At 62.9% G+C, this 17,995-nt stretch overlaps 2 protein-coding genes across 5 annotated transcripts in view; one reads left to right on the top strand and one right to left on the bottom strand.

The window, feature by feature from the left end:
• GRTP1 (growth hormone regulated TBC protein 1) overlaps positions 1-477 on the top strand; it is a 199,161-nt gene extending 198,684 nt beyond the window's left edge. The window contains exon 8 of the transcript XR_011233487.1: positions 457-477. The gene's annotated coding sequence lies outside the window, so the exon portion shown is untranslated. The remainder of the gene's footprint in view (positions 1-456) is intronic.
• MCF2L (MCF.2 cell line derived transforming sequence like) overlaps positions 1-17,995 on the bottom strand; it is a 72,697-nt gene that overhangs the window by 35,461 nt on the left and 19,241 nt on the right. For 3 of the 4 annotated variants that reach the window (XM_069467792.1, XM_069467793.1, XM_069467796.1), the window contains exons 1-3: positions 14,460-14,922; positions 8,799-8,882; positions 8,092-8,206 (exon numbers count right to left, since the gene is read on the bottom strand). In XM_069467792.1, the coding sequence (XP_069323893.1) occupies positions 8,092-8,206; positions 8,799-8,882; positions 14,460-14,532 (272 nt within the window). In that variant the 5' untranslated portion in view covers positions 14,533-14,922. Of the gene's footprint in view, positions 1-8,091; positions 8,207-8,798; positions 8,883-14,459; positions 14,923-17,995 lie in introns of those variants that run through there. The other variant, XM_069467794.1, reaches the window with a different exon arrangement.

Raw genomic sequence — 17,995 nt, 5'->3', positions numbered from 1 at the left:
GACTCCGCAGGGAGCCGGCATTAGTGGTCACGGTTTCCCAGCTTTGTTCCCGACAGGACTGGTCTCCCCCGAGGGAGACGGTACCCACCGTACCCACCACGCGACGTCGGAACCCAAGACAACCAGACCCTCCGGAGACGACATGCACAATTTGTAAACGTGTCACAACTAGTTGTAAGAATAAACAAAGACCATTCACGAAGCAAGAGACGGGTCAAAGTGAGGGAGAAAAGCTGCCCAGTGTGGTCACTTCCCAGAAAGATGCGTTTTGACCAATGGCGCCCTCGTGTGGTCAGAGGTAAAAACCACATGTGCCCGGGAAGACACCTCGCTGGGGGGCCTTGCTGGGGCTGACACTCGCCCTGGGGACCCTCCTGGGGCAGACCCTCCCTGGGGCAGACCCTCCCCAGGGCGGACCCTCCCCGGGGCAGACCCTCCCGGGGCCCACCTGGGCAGGAGCCTGTGCGTGGGGGCTGCCTGGCCCAGGCACCCCGACCGGTGTGGCGGAACAGAGCTTGCCATGATCTAACCCTGAACGAGCGAATCTAGTTTTCAAGAACTGATCCAGGGTCTTTCCTGGTCTTTGGCAGCCAGGACGGCAGTGCTGTCTTTGTGGCAAATCCCTTAATCCCAGAGGGCGTTCGTCTTCCCCGGAGCGTGTGGCCGGCTCTGCTGGTTGGGAGTTTAAGCTCATAAGTGACCACCACGCAGGGCCCAGGCGGCCTGGGGCCAGCTGTCTGGACACCTGGCCAGAGAGTCACCTGAATCCATGGGGCCACGGGCTCGGTGGCCTTCCTCGTCCCCCGCAGGGACGCGTGGGTGGGGTAGGAGAGCATGGAGAAGGTCGGGAGCCGGGCGCACCGTGCTGTGGACAGGCAGGCCCGCCCCACAGCCCGCCCATCTGTGGCCGTCCCTGCGTGAGGGAGCTGTCCTCACATCCCACCTCGGCTGCCACTGCCACAGAGACCCCGACCCTGGGCCCAGCACCTCGCCCAGGAAGGGCTCCCGAGCTCGCCTTTGACCTGCCTGCAGGGCCCAGGCCTTGTCCTGGCTGTGCGGCGAGACCAGTCGCTCGCTGTCCGCAGGAACACGCCAATGGAGACCCAGGTAGGCGTGGGCCCCTCAGGCACTCGAGCCCCAGAGCGCCTGCTCTGCAGCTCCCGCCGAGAGACGCCTGCCGCGTCCTCACCACCACTGCCCGGGCTCAGCCGGCTCCTCCTCAAGCCACCCCGGCCTCACCCCAGGCACCACCTTCCACCTGGAGGCCAAACTGCAAACGGGCAGGATTCTGGGCACCCCCTGCCTCCTCTGCGCCATCCCCAGCCCCCCACAGACCAGGAGCTACGGGCAGCCCTGGGCGCTGGACGGGCAGGGGAAGGGGGGGACGGGGGGCTCCCCGTCCCCACCCTGCCCTGCAGTGGCTTCTGTGCAGCAAGTGCCGCGCAGGGCAGGGAGCCAGATCCTCACGGCGTGGCCTTATTCTCCCTCACGCAGCCCCAGGGAGGCCCGCTCTGTCTAACATGGCAGCCTCGCTGAGGGCAGGATTTTTTATTTTATTTAATTTTCATTTTAAATTTAAATGGCCATGAGTGGTCTGTGGCTACCCCACTGGGCAGCAGTTACAGAGAAAGATCACGGCAACGAGTGGTGAAGACAGTGGCCCGAGAAGGTGGCAGCCCCAGGCTGGGCCGGGAACATGGCCAGGAAGCTGCAGGGAGGAGCCCTCGTGGGAGGCGGTCACCACGGGGCAGGTCCAGGGGAAGGATTCCAGGGTCTCCGGGAAGCTTCCGCACATCCGCAGGGCTCAGGAGCACCAGCCCCGTGAATAATGCTCATGCTACGGAGGAGCCGCGGGACACAGACTAGGAGACGATTTCGTGGACAGTACAGTGGATCGAGCACACCACAGCAGGTGCAGCAGCTGCTCCCGGCTCCTCAGGTGCAGCTGGACAGGGTGGCAGAGCTTCTCCTCGGAGCTGCGTCCTCAGAGCTCAGACCGTGGGGACAGCAGTGTGAACACAGTCTCAGGCAGAGCCAGGGGACAGCAGCCACCACATCGGGCTGGAGGTTGCCCGGCCAGAGCACCTGAGAGCTGGTGTACACAGGGCACGTTCTCACAAACAGAACGGGAGGTCCCAGGACTGCAGGTCCCAGGACTGACCGCACTGCTGGCCGCGTCCACCAGAGGGCAGGGCCCGCAGCACAGAAGGAAGGGCCGCTGCGGACTGGGATGCCGGATTCCAGCTGCCACTGTGCCGGCACACCCCACACAGCACACACCCCACACAGCACACACACACACACACCACACCTCACACACCCCACACACCCCACACAGCACACACCCCACACAGCACACACACACACACACACACACCACACAGCACACACCCCACACAGCACACACACACACCACACAGCACACACCCCACACAGCACACACGCACACCACACCTCACACACCCCACACACACCACACAGCACACAGACACACACACACCACACCTCACACACCCCACACACCTCACACAGCACACACGCACACACACACACACCACACCTCACACACCCCACACACCACACACCCCACACAGCACACACGCACACACCACACACCTCACACAGCACACACACCACACCTCACACCCCCCCAAACACCACACACCTCACACAGCACACACAGCACACACCTCACACACCCCCGCCACACACCACACACACAACACACACCACACACCCCCCACACAGCACACACGCACACACCACACCTCACACACCCCACACACCCCACACAGCACACACGCACACACACCCCACACAGCACATACGCACACACACCTCACACACCCCACACACACCCCACACACCTCACACAGCACACACAGCACACACCACACCTCACACACCCCACACACACCCCACACACCCCACACAGCACACACAGCACACACGCACACACCACACCTCACACACCCCCCACACACCACACAGCACACACACACACACACACACACCTCACACACCCCACACCTCACACACCTCACACACCCCTGCCACACCCCACACACCTCACACACCCCACACAGCACACACACACACACACACCTCACACACCCCACACATACCTCACACACCTCACAGCACACACACCACACACCTCACACACCCCCGCCACACACCACACACCTCACACACCCCACACAGCACACACGCACACACCACAACTCACACCCCCCCCACACACACCACACACCTCACACACACCACACACAGCACACACCTCACACACCCCACACAGCACACACCTCACACACCCCACACACAGCACACACACCACACACCTCACACACCCCACACAGCACACAGCACACACCTCACACACTCCACACAGCACACACACCACACACCTCACACACCCCACACACACACCACACACCTCACACACAGCACACACACCACACACCTCACACACAGCACACACACCACACACCTCACACACCCCACACACACACCACACACCTCACACACCCCACACAGCACACACCTCACACACCCCACACACAGCACACACACCACACACCTCACACACCCCACACAGCACACACACCCCACACACACCACACACCGCACACACACATACCACACACCTCACACACCCCACAGCACACACACCCCACATACCTCACACATCCCACACACAGCACACACCCCCCACACAGTACACACACCCCACACACCTCACACACCCCACACAGCACACACACACACCACACACCTCACACACCCCACACAGCACACATACACACCACACAACACACACACACACACCACACACCTCACACCCCCCACACGGCACACACACACACACCACACACATACACCTCACACAGCACACACACACCCACCACACCTCACACACCCCACACAGCACACACACACACCACACACACATACCACACACCTCACACCACACACACCATACACCTCATACACCACACACATACCACACCCCACACACAGCACACACATATACCACACACCCCACACATCACACACACACACCTCACACCACACACATACCATACACCTCACACACCACACACACCACACACCTCACACCCCCCACACACTACACATACCTCACACACACACATACCACACACCCCATACCACACACACACCACAAACCTCACACACACATACCACACACCCCACACACATACCACACACCTCACACACCACATACATACCACACCTCACACCACACACACATACCACACACCACACACCTCACACATCCCACACAGCACACACACACCACATACTTCACACACCACACACTTCACACACCACACACACACCACACACCTGTCACCGCACACACACACATACACCACATACCTCACACATCCCACACAGCACACACACACCACAGACCTCACACCACACACATCCCACACACCTCACAGCACACACACACACACACCACAGATCCCACACACATACCACACACCTCACACACCACACACACACACACACACCCACATACACCACATACCTCACACATCCCACACAGCACACACACACACCACAGACTTCACACCACACACATCCCACACACCTCACACCAAACACATCCCACACACCTCACACCACACACATACACACCACATCCCACACACCACACACATCCCACACACCTCACACCACACACATCCCACACACCTCACATCACACACACACACACACACACAACCACAGATTCCACACACATACCACACACCACACGCACACACACACACATACACCACATACCTCACACATCCCACACAGCACACACACACACCACAGACCTCACACACATACCACAGACCCCACACACATACCACACACCTCACACACACCCCCACACACACACCACATACCTCACACATCCCACACAGCACACACACACACACCACACACCTCACACATCCCACACAGCACACACACACACCACACACATACCACACACCTCACACACCACACACATCACACTCTACACACATGCTGTACCACACCCCCCCACACACACACACAGATGCCTGACGCACGCCTTCTCCAACGTGCACCCTGGAAACAGCATCCATCCTTCTCAGCTTCAAATGTTCAATCCGTCGGCCCCTGGCTGGTCTTACGCAGGCCCACGAGTCCCCAGGCAGCGCTGCCCTCCCTGCTTCCGAAGGGGAGCCTGTGCCCACCTGTCCTGCGCGTGTGCCCTGGTGGCCAGGGTTTTGAAAAGGCTCCGTCCCTTTCGGGATAAAAACCTCTTCAACACTGAAACAAGAGGAAGTCTAAGCTGCCCATCCCGATTCAAGTGGGGACGGTGATAAGGTTCATGGGCCAGTGTGCGCAAGAGACCACGGCGGAGGCATGGGGCACTTGGTCCCGCCAGGCAGTTTGGCCCCTGTGTTTGCCTCGTCCGCGAAGGGAGTTTGCCCAGCACATGTGCTGAGAGGCCCCAGGGCAGTGAGGAGCTTCTAGGGCAGATGCGGATGCAGATGCGGACCCAAACCAGCCACAGGGCAGTAAGGACCATTACTGACGAGCCCGGACAAGCCAACAAGCCCCAACAGGTGCCGGGGTGTGGGGTAGGCTGGAGGGCTTCCCTGAGGAGGTGGCCGATGGGGAGGGGAAGGGCATCGAGGGGGGAAGGGCGTCCAGGCAGAAGCAGGATGAGGACAGGGAGGGCAGAAAAGACAGGTACACGGGGCAGGGCGAGAAGGCGTCAGTACCTGTGGCCCCGGGAGAGGCTCACGGCTGCACAAGCTCAGCGTGTTGGGCCTTGACATTCCTGGGACTGAGACCGTCTGGTGACGTCCAATGATCCTTCCATTTTTTAAAATCCAGGAGTGGCCAGAAAACCTGGGTTTCCATCACCAGGCAGCGCAAGGACTCACTCCGCTGAATCCTTTCTCAGTGGGCAGCGGGGAGCCCTGGGCCGGCTTGTGCGCACAGCCGAGACCCCACAGTGGCGCCGGCAGGATGGGCATGAGCAGCTGCCTCCAGCTGGGGCCGGGCTCCGCGTGCTGGCGTCTCGCGCCCTGCAGACACGGCTGGGCGAGTCCCGGCCCACGGAGTCTGGGCCTGAGATTCCTGGGTCTCAGGAGCAGAAAGGGGCAGGGAAGTCGGCAGCAAGGAGGCCGTGGAAGCTTCCGCAGCCACCTGGTGACCAAAGACAGCGGAGCACACGTGCATACTGCGCTCTCCTGGGGTTTACAGATGGCCTCCGAGTTCTGTGGAGTCCGCTCCGTCACATCTCAAGAAAGGAGACGTGGAAAACTGTGGGACCCCATGAGGTCTCAGAAGCAGGGGCAGGAGGCTCAACGGACGGGGACAGTCAGCGCCTGGCGGGACAGCGCCAGCCTGAGAACAGCCCCAGTGTCTCAGAAACGCGTTCAGGACGTTTAGCATTCAGCGCCGGCACCGCGGAGTCCTGTTCAGCCCTGTGTGTGCCGGGGCATTGGGCAGGGGTGGGGCGGGCCGTGACAGAGGCCGGGAGCCTGTGTCCTCGGGCGTGGCCCTGTGGTCTGAGCCCTCAGCCGCTGCCACGCACCACTTTGTCAATGTGAGACGTTGCTCCAGGATTCGGTGGCCTCATCTATGAAACTGGCTTTGGTAACTGCCTTCCCGCCACCATGCAATTTTGAGGACGCAGGGAGAAAACATCCGGAAGTGCTCTGTGGCATCACAACTCACTAAGCAGCCACCGCGGTCCCCCTGGTCCCCCAGAGCCAGCTCCGTCCTCTGTGTGCTCGGCGGGGCTAGCAGAACCTGGCGCGTGGGGGGTGCGAGATTCTCCAGAGGGCCCAGACTGCAAGCCCCAGACGAGGAGAGTCCTGGACGCTGGGACGCTGCTGTCCCCAAGCCTTTGCCACAGCCGGGCACGAGCCACCCTCTCTGCTCACCAGACCCCACCCCATCAGGTCGCCGGGAACCTCCTCAGAGCACCGACTGTCTGACGTTTACCAGGGATCAAACTCACTGCTGTGGTCCGTTTCTAGGTCAGGCGAATTCACAGAGCTCTGTCACCAGAACCCCACAACTTGTCCTCAAAGTCGGTGGGGAACAGAGGGCGGCAGGGGTGAGTGACGACCAGGCCCACTCTCGTCCCTCCCGGCTAAACGTCTCCTCTGCGTTCCCACCTCCCTCATGCTCTGTGCGGCGCGAGGGACGAGAGCCTCGTGTGGGAGGACGTTCCCGTCTCAGTGCACCGTCCACGACACCTGAGCAGACGAGCGGCCACCGCACAGGGCAGGAGGCCGACGTGCTCCACGTCTGCTTGGAGGGAGCAGTGGGATGGGCAGCACCAGGTGCAGGGACCCCCGAGACCCCCAAGGCGGCCTTGCCCTCAGGGCCGGCCCACGACCAGGACACGCAGGCAGACAAGCCCCACAGACCTCAGGCCCCCGGGCCAGAGACCGCCGGGACAGCCCTGCCTGCTGCGCGGCTCCCTTGCTATAAAAAGAAAGACCCTCCCACTGCAGGCCTCTGACACTTCTGAGGGGGAAAGAACCAGCCCAGGCTCAGTCAGGGCCACAGCTGGCCACCTGGGCTCCAGGCACCCCTGTGGGGAGGGACAGCGGCCCTGGGCCTTGCAAAGCTGGACTTTGGCCCCAGATCAGATCCTGGGCAAGTTCAGAACTCCCATGAGCCACGATTTCCTTGGCTGACAAAGCTCCAGCCCCTCCCACAGTCCCGGGGGTCTCAATGGTGGTGACACCCACAGAGACACCAGCCCCTCCCACAGTCCCGGGGGTCTCAATGATGGAGACACCCCCCAGAGACACCAGCCCCTCCCACAGTCCCGGGGGTCTCAATGATGCCGACACCCACAGAGACACCAGCCCCTCCCACAGTCCCGGGGGTCTCAACGATGCCAATACCCCCCAGAGACACCAGCCCCTCCCACAGTCCCGGGGATCTCAACGATGCCGACACCCACAGAGACACCAGCCCCTCCCACAGTCCCGGGGGTCTCAACGATGCTGACACCCCCGTACAGAAACAGCAGATGGGCCGCAGGTGGCTGGGCCCGGGCTCGCCACGCACCTGGGGATGCTGGTGAGGTAGGTCATGACACTCTGGAACTCCTTGTCCGGGATCTCACTGAAGGCCGGGTAGTCGGGGAAGGTGATGACCGGGCTCCCGTCCTGGCCCCGCCCACCTGGGGAGAGACCACGGCAGCGTCAGTGCGGGCTCTGGTTCCACAGCCGCCCGCCAGTCACTCCTCAGAGTCACCCAGAGTTTCCATTAAAACTGAGGAGCGTCTCCGTTGCGTGTGACATTTATCGTGGCAGAAATGCGCGCCACTGAAGACGGCATCTGGAAAGCACAACAGAGTGGGACGGACCGGGACGGTCCCACACTGCGGCCCGAGGGGCAGCCACCCCAACACTTCGGCACATTTCCGCCCAAACCGTTTTCTCTGTGCATTTCTACACAATTGAGATGCGCACACAGCTCTCATCCTTCCTCCTGACCCTGTGAACTAAACTGCTTTCCACACTTCACAAACGACGTGCCCGTCATTTAAATAATGCACAACATTGCGCTCTCCCCGGTGCCGCCAACCCGAGGCAACCGCCTCTGGCCGCCTGCTCAGAGAGCCACGGAGGCCCCTCTGGTCAGACCCAGGCAGGCTGAACGGCTCCGTGCGACCGTTCCTGGTTCCAGCCGCGGGCCGGGGCCGTGCGAGGCTGGGCGGCTTCAGACGGGCCGCAGACCCCCCACCCCGCCCGCCCCGGCCCGGGACTCACCCGACAGGTACGCAAAGCGCTTCCTCAGCTGGTCCTGGATGTCGGCAGCGCAGAGCGGGACGATGTCCTGGTGCATGATTTCATCTGCGGGAGAAAGCGATCGCCTGGTCATTCGGGGAAACCGCCTGGGGCCCGCAGGTGCCGGCCGGAGCCGCCCCACGGAGCCGGCAGGTCGCCAGCAGCGAAGGTGTCTGGAAGGCACTGCGGTTCCCGCACGCGAGGGCCTGTGTTTTCCAGGGAAAAAGCTGCGTGCTGAGTGACTCACCATCAGTTTTTAAAATGCGATGTGTGTAAGGGGGACAGAGAGGGAGCGACGCACACGCACGCACACGCACACGCACACGCAGGCAGAGGGGAGATACCAGGAAAGCAGCAGCCGGGGCTGGGACCTGACCCATGAGATGGACAAACACGAGTTGGTCTCTGCGTCCCGCCCTCACCCTCACCCCTGCTGCCCGTGCGCGGAGCTGCGGCCACAGGGAGGACCCGGGCCCGCACACGCACCGGGTGCCCAGGGTCTGTGCCAGCTCTGCGCTCACGCCCTGCTGACACCAAAGAGCCAGGGTGGCCGCTGGGGCGCCGAGTCCACGAGCTCGGCACGGACGGCGGGCGGCTCCGGCACCTGCCCGCGTGGCTCTGCACCAGGAGCCAGTGGCAGCAGCACCGCCGGCCACGGGGACGCCACCCGGAAGCAGGAGGTTCAGCGAGACGCGCCCAGGGAGCCCGCGGCCTCGCCAGGACCGGCCGGCACTGCCACGGAGGGGGAGGGGTGCGGGGGCTCCGCTGGGGCACGAGGAGCCTGACGTGCTCGTGACTTGGGGACTTTCGAGTTTCTGAGTCGATCCCAGACTATCGAATGTGATTTCAGGCCACGCTCTCGCTACACAGCAACATGTGCGGTCTGCGTGTTAACACGCTTGCGCGCTAAAGGCTCACGCAGACTGGAGATGGCTCACAGGTCACTTCTCGCACACCTGGAAGATCCAGGCCACAAACAGCCGGAAGGTATGTGTCACAGAGACAGTTTTACCTGAAAACTTCTACAGGAGGCAGCAAGATACCGTCTACACGGCACCACCCTTCAAACCTGCTCTTCTGGCCCGGCAAACACGCCAGCGGCTCAGCCGGGCACACGGGAGCACCCACACCCGGGCGTGCCATCTGCGCACCTGCCAACTGCCCGGCTGGCCTGCCCGGGACTCAGCAGACGGCAGGTGCTGGCGCGGACGCGGCCAGATGTGAGGCAGCCTCGGGCCGCAGGGGCCTCCGGGGCAGGCAGGGCACGGGGCCCACTCCCAATGGGCAGCCGCGTCTCAGCGACGGCCTCTTGTGTGGGAGAAAGACACGGTTAGAGACAAGCGCCCAAGAAAGCACGAAACATCTGTTAAAATCCAGGCGAGGTGATTTACGGCTCACGCACCCCATCTGCGGGGACAGTAGGTGCAGCGGGCACAGTGGCCAGGCTGCACGTGGTGTCTTCCCTCAGCAGGAGCAGCCGCAGCTCGGGCACCAGCCCTGTGGTCTCTCTGCCACTCAGGCCCTGGGGCCCAGGAGCAGCACTGGGCACAGCCACCGGGGAAGGGGCTTCCCGAGCTTGTGAGACGTTCTGGGGCAGAGACAAGACCAAGGACGCTGAGAGTGGGCACGTTCTTCACCATGGGACGGCCTGGACAGCAGGGCCACTGAGGGCGGGGGGCTGCGAGGTACTGGGCTGGCCGAGGCGTGGTGGCACCTGCCGCGGTCCTGACGCTGCCCATCCACAGACGCCGACTGCCGGCTGGTGTCGGGGTGTCTGACACCAAGATTCCCGCATCGATTCTCCGACCTTGCTCTGGGAGCCCTGCCTGGCAGCGTCCTCGAGATGCCTGCACCTCGGGAGCATCTGCTCACCCCAGGGTTAGAGACACGTGCGCATCACCCGTCATCCCCACTCCCGTGACAGAGTGGCCTTGGCCACGTGAAGCTGGTTCCACCGAAGGAGGCCCACGGGGGCCTCTGTCCACCCCCGTGCAGGGCCGGCCGCACACGCCCTGCCCAGTGCCGCCTCCTCGAGGGGCGCTTCGCATCTCACCCCTCCTGCGGCTGCAGCCACCAGACCTAGGCTCCCGTCCTCTGCTGGCTGAGTCTGCGACGCACAAGTCTCTCTCCCCTGTTCCTGGGGTGCACCTGCCCTCTCCCACCCCCACCGCCCAACTGTCCTGCTGGCTGGCCCTGCCCCACTGGGAGGGGACACTTCAGTGCCTCATCGGGAACAGCTGGCTGTCCGGGAACGCGTGCACACCAGGGACGCCCAGCCGGGGTAGCCAGGGACCGCCCTGGGCGCGGGCGAAGGGGGAGCAGGCCAGCGGACAAGGCCACGTCTCAGAGCACGTTCACTGGGTTTGGTCTTCAGAAGAGCCACGAGGTAGGAACACTCAGGAAGCCCCACCTGCGAGTTCTTTCAAGGTTGTGAATCTCTCCAGGAACGAGGACAGGGGCAGGGAGGCCGGACGCGCACGGCGGTGCCCTGGACCCGGGACTCCGCACGAAGCCGCTCCCTGAACTCACCCAAAGGGAGCTGAGAGTCAGAAGTAAAGCCCGGCGCAGGGCCGGGGCCGACCGAGGGAAGGCCAGGGCTCGGGAGGATGACTGTCTCCTTTCCCGTGTCCCGAGGAGAGCTGTGGGCGTCCAGGGGCAAGACCCCCCTCGGAACAGCTGCCCGCTCCTCTCACGCTGGAGTCTTCACAGTCTCAACCCCGTAACCCGGGCAGGAGGGGCGCTGGGAAGAACGTGGAGACCCCCAAGGCCTCAGACAACTGCGCTCTTCCCCTGCAGAGCTCAGACCTCGGTCGTCAAAGCGAGTGACCTCGGCCCGACAGAGCAGGTGACACGTCCTGGGTGCGCCCTCGTGCGCATGATGGTGAGTGGGTCCCTTGGGCGCTCGCGACACCGGCTCATGTTCCGCGTGGAGCCTCTGCAGAAGGCCGGCCCCGAGAGCGCACCGGGCTCGGCCACCTTCTCCACAACTTCCCCAGCCCGGCTTTCAGAGTCCCCTACGCCCGGCCCCTGGATTTCTGCACCTGTGATGCTCTGGGGCAGCGGGTCTCGGCTGGCTTTTGGGGACCAGGAACAGGTACAGCCTACATGTCACACGCATGCACACACATGCTCTCACACGCACACCCCGCGTGGCCCGCCACTGGGAAACGAAGGAGGTCCCTCTGACAGGGCTTTCCGTTTCTCGCCCTCGTAGCGTAATTTCTTATCCACGTAAGAGCAAAATAACCCCAAGACCCAGGAGGTCAACACGAAGGCCCGGCATCGACACACGGGAGCGCAGGCTCGGGGCTCCGCACGTGTGCCCACGCCAGCTCCCGGCAGGCCAGCGGCCCTCGGGACTCCTCCCTGGGACGGAGACACGACGTTTTGTCCCACTTGCTGAGAACCAGGAATTCTATAAACCAAACACAAACAAGAAGTCACATCATCCTTCACCAAAGCTCATTCTGGACAAACGGACAATAACACACATGAAGCGCTGGCCTGGCTGTCAGAGGTGGAGCGTCAGCCGCCACCTACAGCCACAGACGCGGCCGGGCACACACGACCTCAGCTGCAGCTCGAGGGCTCAGCTGAGCAACGTAGGCTGAGCCGACCAGAACCACCAGTGTGTGTGTGAGAGACAGAGAGAAAGAGACACAGAGGCAGAGAGACAGAGGGACAGAGACAGAAACAGAGACAGAGGGACAGAGACAGAGACAGACGGTGTGAGGCGTGGCTGGCGGGCTCCCCAACGCACTTGTGGGCCTCGTTAACTCAGTGAATGGGGACTGGAGGAGGCCGGCCCTGGTGAGACCCGCACTCACAGCTGCATCTTAGCCCCGGCCCTGGACCGCGAGTCCAGACTCAGGACCCAGCCTGGTCTCACACACGGAGCCGCCCTGTCCGACCCGGCCCAGCTCCTGAGTTGGCCAGGCGCCAACTTCTTCCCAGCCTCCCCGACCGCCTGGCTTGAGCCGGAAGCAGCCACGTCCTAGGTGTGCCTGTGGGTCCTACGTGACAGACGGAGGGCGCTTGGCTGGTAAACAGCAGGTGCTCAAGCACGGGAGACACCCAGTCACCCGACCTGCGGTGCCCACACGGAAGTGCCCCCCGGCCACCCCACAGGCCTCTGCAGGCCGCACGTGGGAACAACTCTGCTGCTCCTCAAATCTGACAAAATGTGCTCGGGCGGGGGTGGGGGGTTGGAAGGAAAACAGCAAATCGTTTCTGGAGAGTGAAGAAAACCCTCCATCCCCAATGACACCAAACGCCCTTGGGACATTTATTTGAGGGGCCATTTGTCTTAAAAATAAAGTATTCATTAGAAAAACACTAAGAATTTGTTAAGGGAAAGTTAAAACTAGTATCTACTCAGGAAAACAAATAACCACCCAAGAGGGTCAGTTCACGTGTGGCAGAAGAACCCCACCCTGATTCTCCCGCGATGAAACACACGTGGGGTGGGACCACGCACTACAGAACCCTCCCGTGCAGCCAACAGCCGAGCTCCGGGAAGGCGTCTCCGCGGGGCCTCTGGCCAGACTGTTCTCAGCGCCGCACTTGGCTGCTGGCATCGGGGACGAAACCAAGTTCTCCTGACGTACCAGGGCTCATGTTCCGAGTTTAAAAACGAATGATGAGATTTTTATCGGGGCCAAACGTCCGCAGCCCCCTGAATCTCATCTGTTCTGGGAATTTATTTAATCAGCCATTGATCACACACTCAGCTCTTCATTTTAACACTGGAAACTTTGGGTGTTTGTTTGTTGCCACTGATAACTATGGTTTCAGTCATTAAAATTCACAAAAATACTTATTTCATGAATTATTCATCAACACCTGGCAGAAGGACCCACTGGAAAATGTAATCATGACAGATCACTTCAGACACGTTCTCTGCCGTTCTCACCAGCGCACCGGCGAGCCCCAGCACAGCCCGGCCCCCGGCTGGGGTCCCTCCTCCAGGGACCTTCGTCCCCACCCTGGTCAGTCGCGCGGGGCCAGTGCCACCTCAGAGCCACCTGCCTCCCGACAGTCGGCCGAGCTCCCATGCAAGACCCCACAGGCCACCCCGGGACTCGGCTGGCTCTGGACACGGGCTCCAGCAGTCCAGTCTCGAGTTCTCTCCGCCACGCGTGGGCCAGCTGTGGGGACAGCACCGGCCAGCGTCCCCGAGAGGGAGGAGCTGCAGCCCCGTTCACCAGCCAGACGCTGGTGCCGTCCTCGTTTGCCAGCACGGCGTGTCTGTGACCAGCCCTGAACAATGCAGCCCCTGGGAATCCACTTCCAGCCTTCCGAGGTGAGCACAGCGACTGTCACCCACGTTCCAAGAGCAGACACGGCCCGTGCCGCTCCGGAGGGACACCAGGGCAGGGGCCAGGGCCCCAAACCACCAGAGCCCACCAGGGCGACGCCCTACACACACCTCCGCCCCGAAGGCGCAGGAACACGGCTCGCACCGCCCGAGCCTGTGTCCTTGTGGACTTTCAGCAGGAGCCCCCAGCACCCGGCCCGACACGCCGAGGGCACCGGAACGTGTCCCGGCCTCTCTCGGTCCACGCACATTGTCACCCCCGCGATGTCTCCACCGCAAACACCCCGAGTTCCCAGGAAGTGAGGACCCGCCCACACCAGACGCACCTGTGCTTGTCTTCAGGAGAAGCCACAGAGCCGCGATGTCCTGGGACAGCAGGGAGACCAGGCTTAAGGTCATGCTGCCACCGCCGGGCCGGGTCAGGAGCCCACCGCCCGCCTCCCGGAACGCCCTCCCCGGGCACACAAAGGAAGCCGGCTCAGCACCATCTTGGCTGAGAGCTGCAACGCCACACCTCCCTGCGCTCGCCGCGCAGCCCGGTCCGCAGGGCCGACGCCGCTGCTCCGCCCGGGGCCTGGATTCAGTGTCCCGGATTAAGGAGCCAGGATCGGCTCCCTTACCCTGTCACACGCAGCTTAACTCCTGAGAGCCTGCTGGCAGCTGAGCCCCTGCTGGCCACAGCTCCGGGTTCCTGGTGTCGGCTGTCTAGACCCTCCCCTGCACGGGCCCCACGCTAAGCCAAGTCCGTCCCCTGACCTCGGGGACCTGAGCCTGCAGGGACTGTGCTCAGCCAGGGACCTCAGGGACCTGAGCCTACAGGGACTGTGCTCAGCCGGTCCCATCCTCTGACCTTGGGGACCTGAGCCTGCAGGGACTGTGCTCAGCCGGGTCCTGTCCCCTGACCTCACGGACCCTGAGCCTGCAGTGACTGTGCTCAGCCAGGGACCTCGGGGACCTGAGCCTGCAGGGACTGTGCTCAGCCAGGGACCTCAGGGACCTGAGCCTACAGGGACTGTGCTCAGCCGGTCCCATCCTCTGACCTTGGGGACCTGAGCCTGCAGGGACTGTGCTCAGCCGGGTCCCGTCCCCTGACCTCATGGACCCTGAGCCTGCAGGGACTGTGCTCAGCCGAGTCCCGTCCCCTGACCTCGGGGACCTGAGCCTGCAGGGACTGTGCTCAGCCGGGTCCCATCCCCTGACCTCGGGGACCTGAGCCTGCAGGGACTGTGCTCAGCCAGGGACCTCGGGGACCTGAGCCTGCAGGAACTGTGCTCAGCCAGGGACCTCGGGGACCTGAGCCTGCAGGGACTGTGCTCAGCCAGGGACCTCGGGGACCTGAGCCTGCAGGGACTGTGCTCAGCCAGGGACCTCGGGGACCTGAGCATGCAGGGACCGTGCTCAGCCGAGGTCCAGGCACCAGGCGGGCCCAGCTCCAGCTCCAGAGACCAGGACAGATGTTCTAAAACCACGGCTGTGCGATTTTCATCATAGGCCACGTGCCACGGAGGGTCAGGAGAAAAACACTTTGAAGACAAACCTGGCTCAGCCTGGGTGTCACACCCTCGCCGCTCAGCCCACACCCGCCCACCCGCCGCGGCCACGGCACTGTCCCTCACGTTCTGTGCACTCTGCCAGGCTGTGGCGTGGGTCGGCCTGTCCCCCGGACGCACCCAGCTGTGACTATGGGTCTCGGCAGGCGGCTCCCTCTTCTGCAGCCCCCACATGTCCGAGCGTGGTGTCTGGGCCACGGGGACCCGCGTGGCTCTGCTCACAGGTGCACATGCCGCGTCCCCAACAACGGTGCGGAATCCGGAGAAACGTGAGGTCTGAGGGGCAGAGACCGAAAGGGCCGCAGAAGACGGTGCCCGAGGCGGGCTTGGGCCTGCGGCGTTGCCTCGCCGTTGCCAGCGAGTGGACAGAAACGGCTCCCGGGCTCGGAATTTACCTGCCCAGGGAGGTGTCCCATTCCACTGGGAGAGCCCCGATTCTCCCCGCCAGGGCTGGCTGGTTCATTTGGGGAAGTGCAGCCTCATTGGCCAAACGGGCAGCATCCGGCACAGTGAGAGCAACGTCGTAGTTTAAACAGGAGAAGGCTAGAGAGGCCACGCAAGGTGACGCAGCCCAGGACTGCAGGAGGGAGCCCCCCCAGGCCAGCTGCACCCCACCCCCTCCCCAGCGAGCCGTCCCCACATGGCTGTCCCCCCACGGCTAATGTCAGGCGGCTTCACTTCTTCCTTTGTTCCAGCCCGATTCCTCCCCCTGCTGCAGACAGAGCAGCCCCTCCCTAACGGACAAGCAGGATGAGGCCTCTGCACACACCTGCCTGCAGCCCTGATGACACACGCAGAAGGGGAAACTGGGACATCCCTGCTGCCCCTTCCGGTCTCGGCTGCAGAGCTGAGACCAGCTCTCCCCTGGGCGAGGCAGGAGCTCTCGCTGCCCCGGGCTGGTTTTCGTCCGGTTTCCAAGTCATAAAAAGCGTTCTGGGCACCTGGACCTGCCGCTCCGAGACAGTGGCCCATGAAGTCACACCCACAGCGGGGACAGAATCCACCCCTTCGCCCAGCATCGGCGGTGCAGCGGGGAGTCCACACTGCGCAGGCCAGGCCAAGCCCACGCCAGGGCCACGGCCAGCCCCCCAGGACATGCATTTCCTGCAGTTTCTCGTGGGCTTCCCTTCAGTTGGATTTCAAGCTGATTCTGGGAGCCCAATCAGCTCAAACCCAGCCTCCCGGGCAGGCCCCCAGAAGCCTCCGGAAACATCACAGTCAGCTCATTCCTCCAACGTCCCTGCGCTCAGGCCGGGACCCCAGCGCCTCGACGCACGGCTCTGTGCTGCCCCTTCCTCGGGACGCTCCGAGGCCACTCAGCTGGGACTTTGCAGTATTTTGTGCACCGTCTTCCAGTTCGTTACGCACTTAAAGTTTTGCCCTCCCGATACCACCAGGCGAGTCCCCTCCGTGCGTCAGGACAGCCGACAGCAGGGCTCACAGTGGCGCGGGAGGGAGCCGTTTACTTACATGGCTTTCTCGGACACACGTGCACAGGACATACGTGTGTACAGGAGTTACAGTGATGCAGAGAGAAGCGGTGTTAACGAGTGGCCTAGCAGCTGTGTGGGTGCACACGACCGTTTAGCTGGTGGGAGGCAGGGACACGGGGACGGCCCTTGCGCAGGGCGCGGGGCAGAAGCGCTGGCCACAGAGAGCCACTGCTGAGGGCAGGGCAGGCACCCCCGGGGGCGGGGAGAGCCCCCCCTGCCCTGCCTGGATAAGCTCAGCAGGAAGGCTCTCCCCGCCTGGAGGGGAGATGTGATCCCACGTGTTGCCCCCGCCTACCCCCGCACCTTGGGGACAGCCTAGGTGGGGCCCGGGGGGACCCAGTGTGCAGTGGGACTCGGCCGTCACCCACCGCAGCCACGGCTCTCGCTGTTCCCGCAGAGGCGGGTGGACGGGGCTGGGGCTGACTGGGCGGGAGCGGCCTTCTCCTTCCCCCAAACGGACAATCCCACTTGCAAACCCGACCAGCTAGGCTGGAGCCACCAGGCTGTGGGGCAGGGACACAAACAGCAGGAAGCTTTAGTCAAATAAAAGCCACAGCAGGCACTGGACCGGGGTGGGTCCCCCAGGATGGGGGAGGGGCAGGTCCACAGTGCCCCAGTGGGCGTCCAGGCAGGCCTGCCCTCCCCCCACCCCATCACACACCTGGAAACACAAAGCTGCTGCCGATTCAGGAAGGCGCAGAGAAGGGCTGTGTTTCCTGGGGCTCTGGGGGATGTGGGGGGGCGGAGGTCTGTCTCAGGCCCCTCCCAGGCTCTCAGTGGGAATCCAGGCTCCTCGGGAAGTTGAGAGCTCACCTGGCG

Source organism: Eulemur rufifrons, chromosome 4 (assembly GCF_041146395.1).
Source record: "Eulemur rufifrons isolate Redbay chromosome 4, OSU_ERuf_1, whole genome shotgun sequence".
Lineage (NCBI taxonomy): Eukaryota > Metazoa > Chordata > Mammalia > Primates > Lemuridae > Eulemur > Eulemur rufifrons.
Note: the sequence above shows the minus strand (reverse complement) of the source record. Positions and strands in the feature narration are given on the sequence as shown.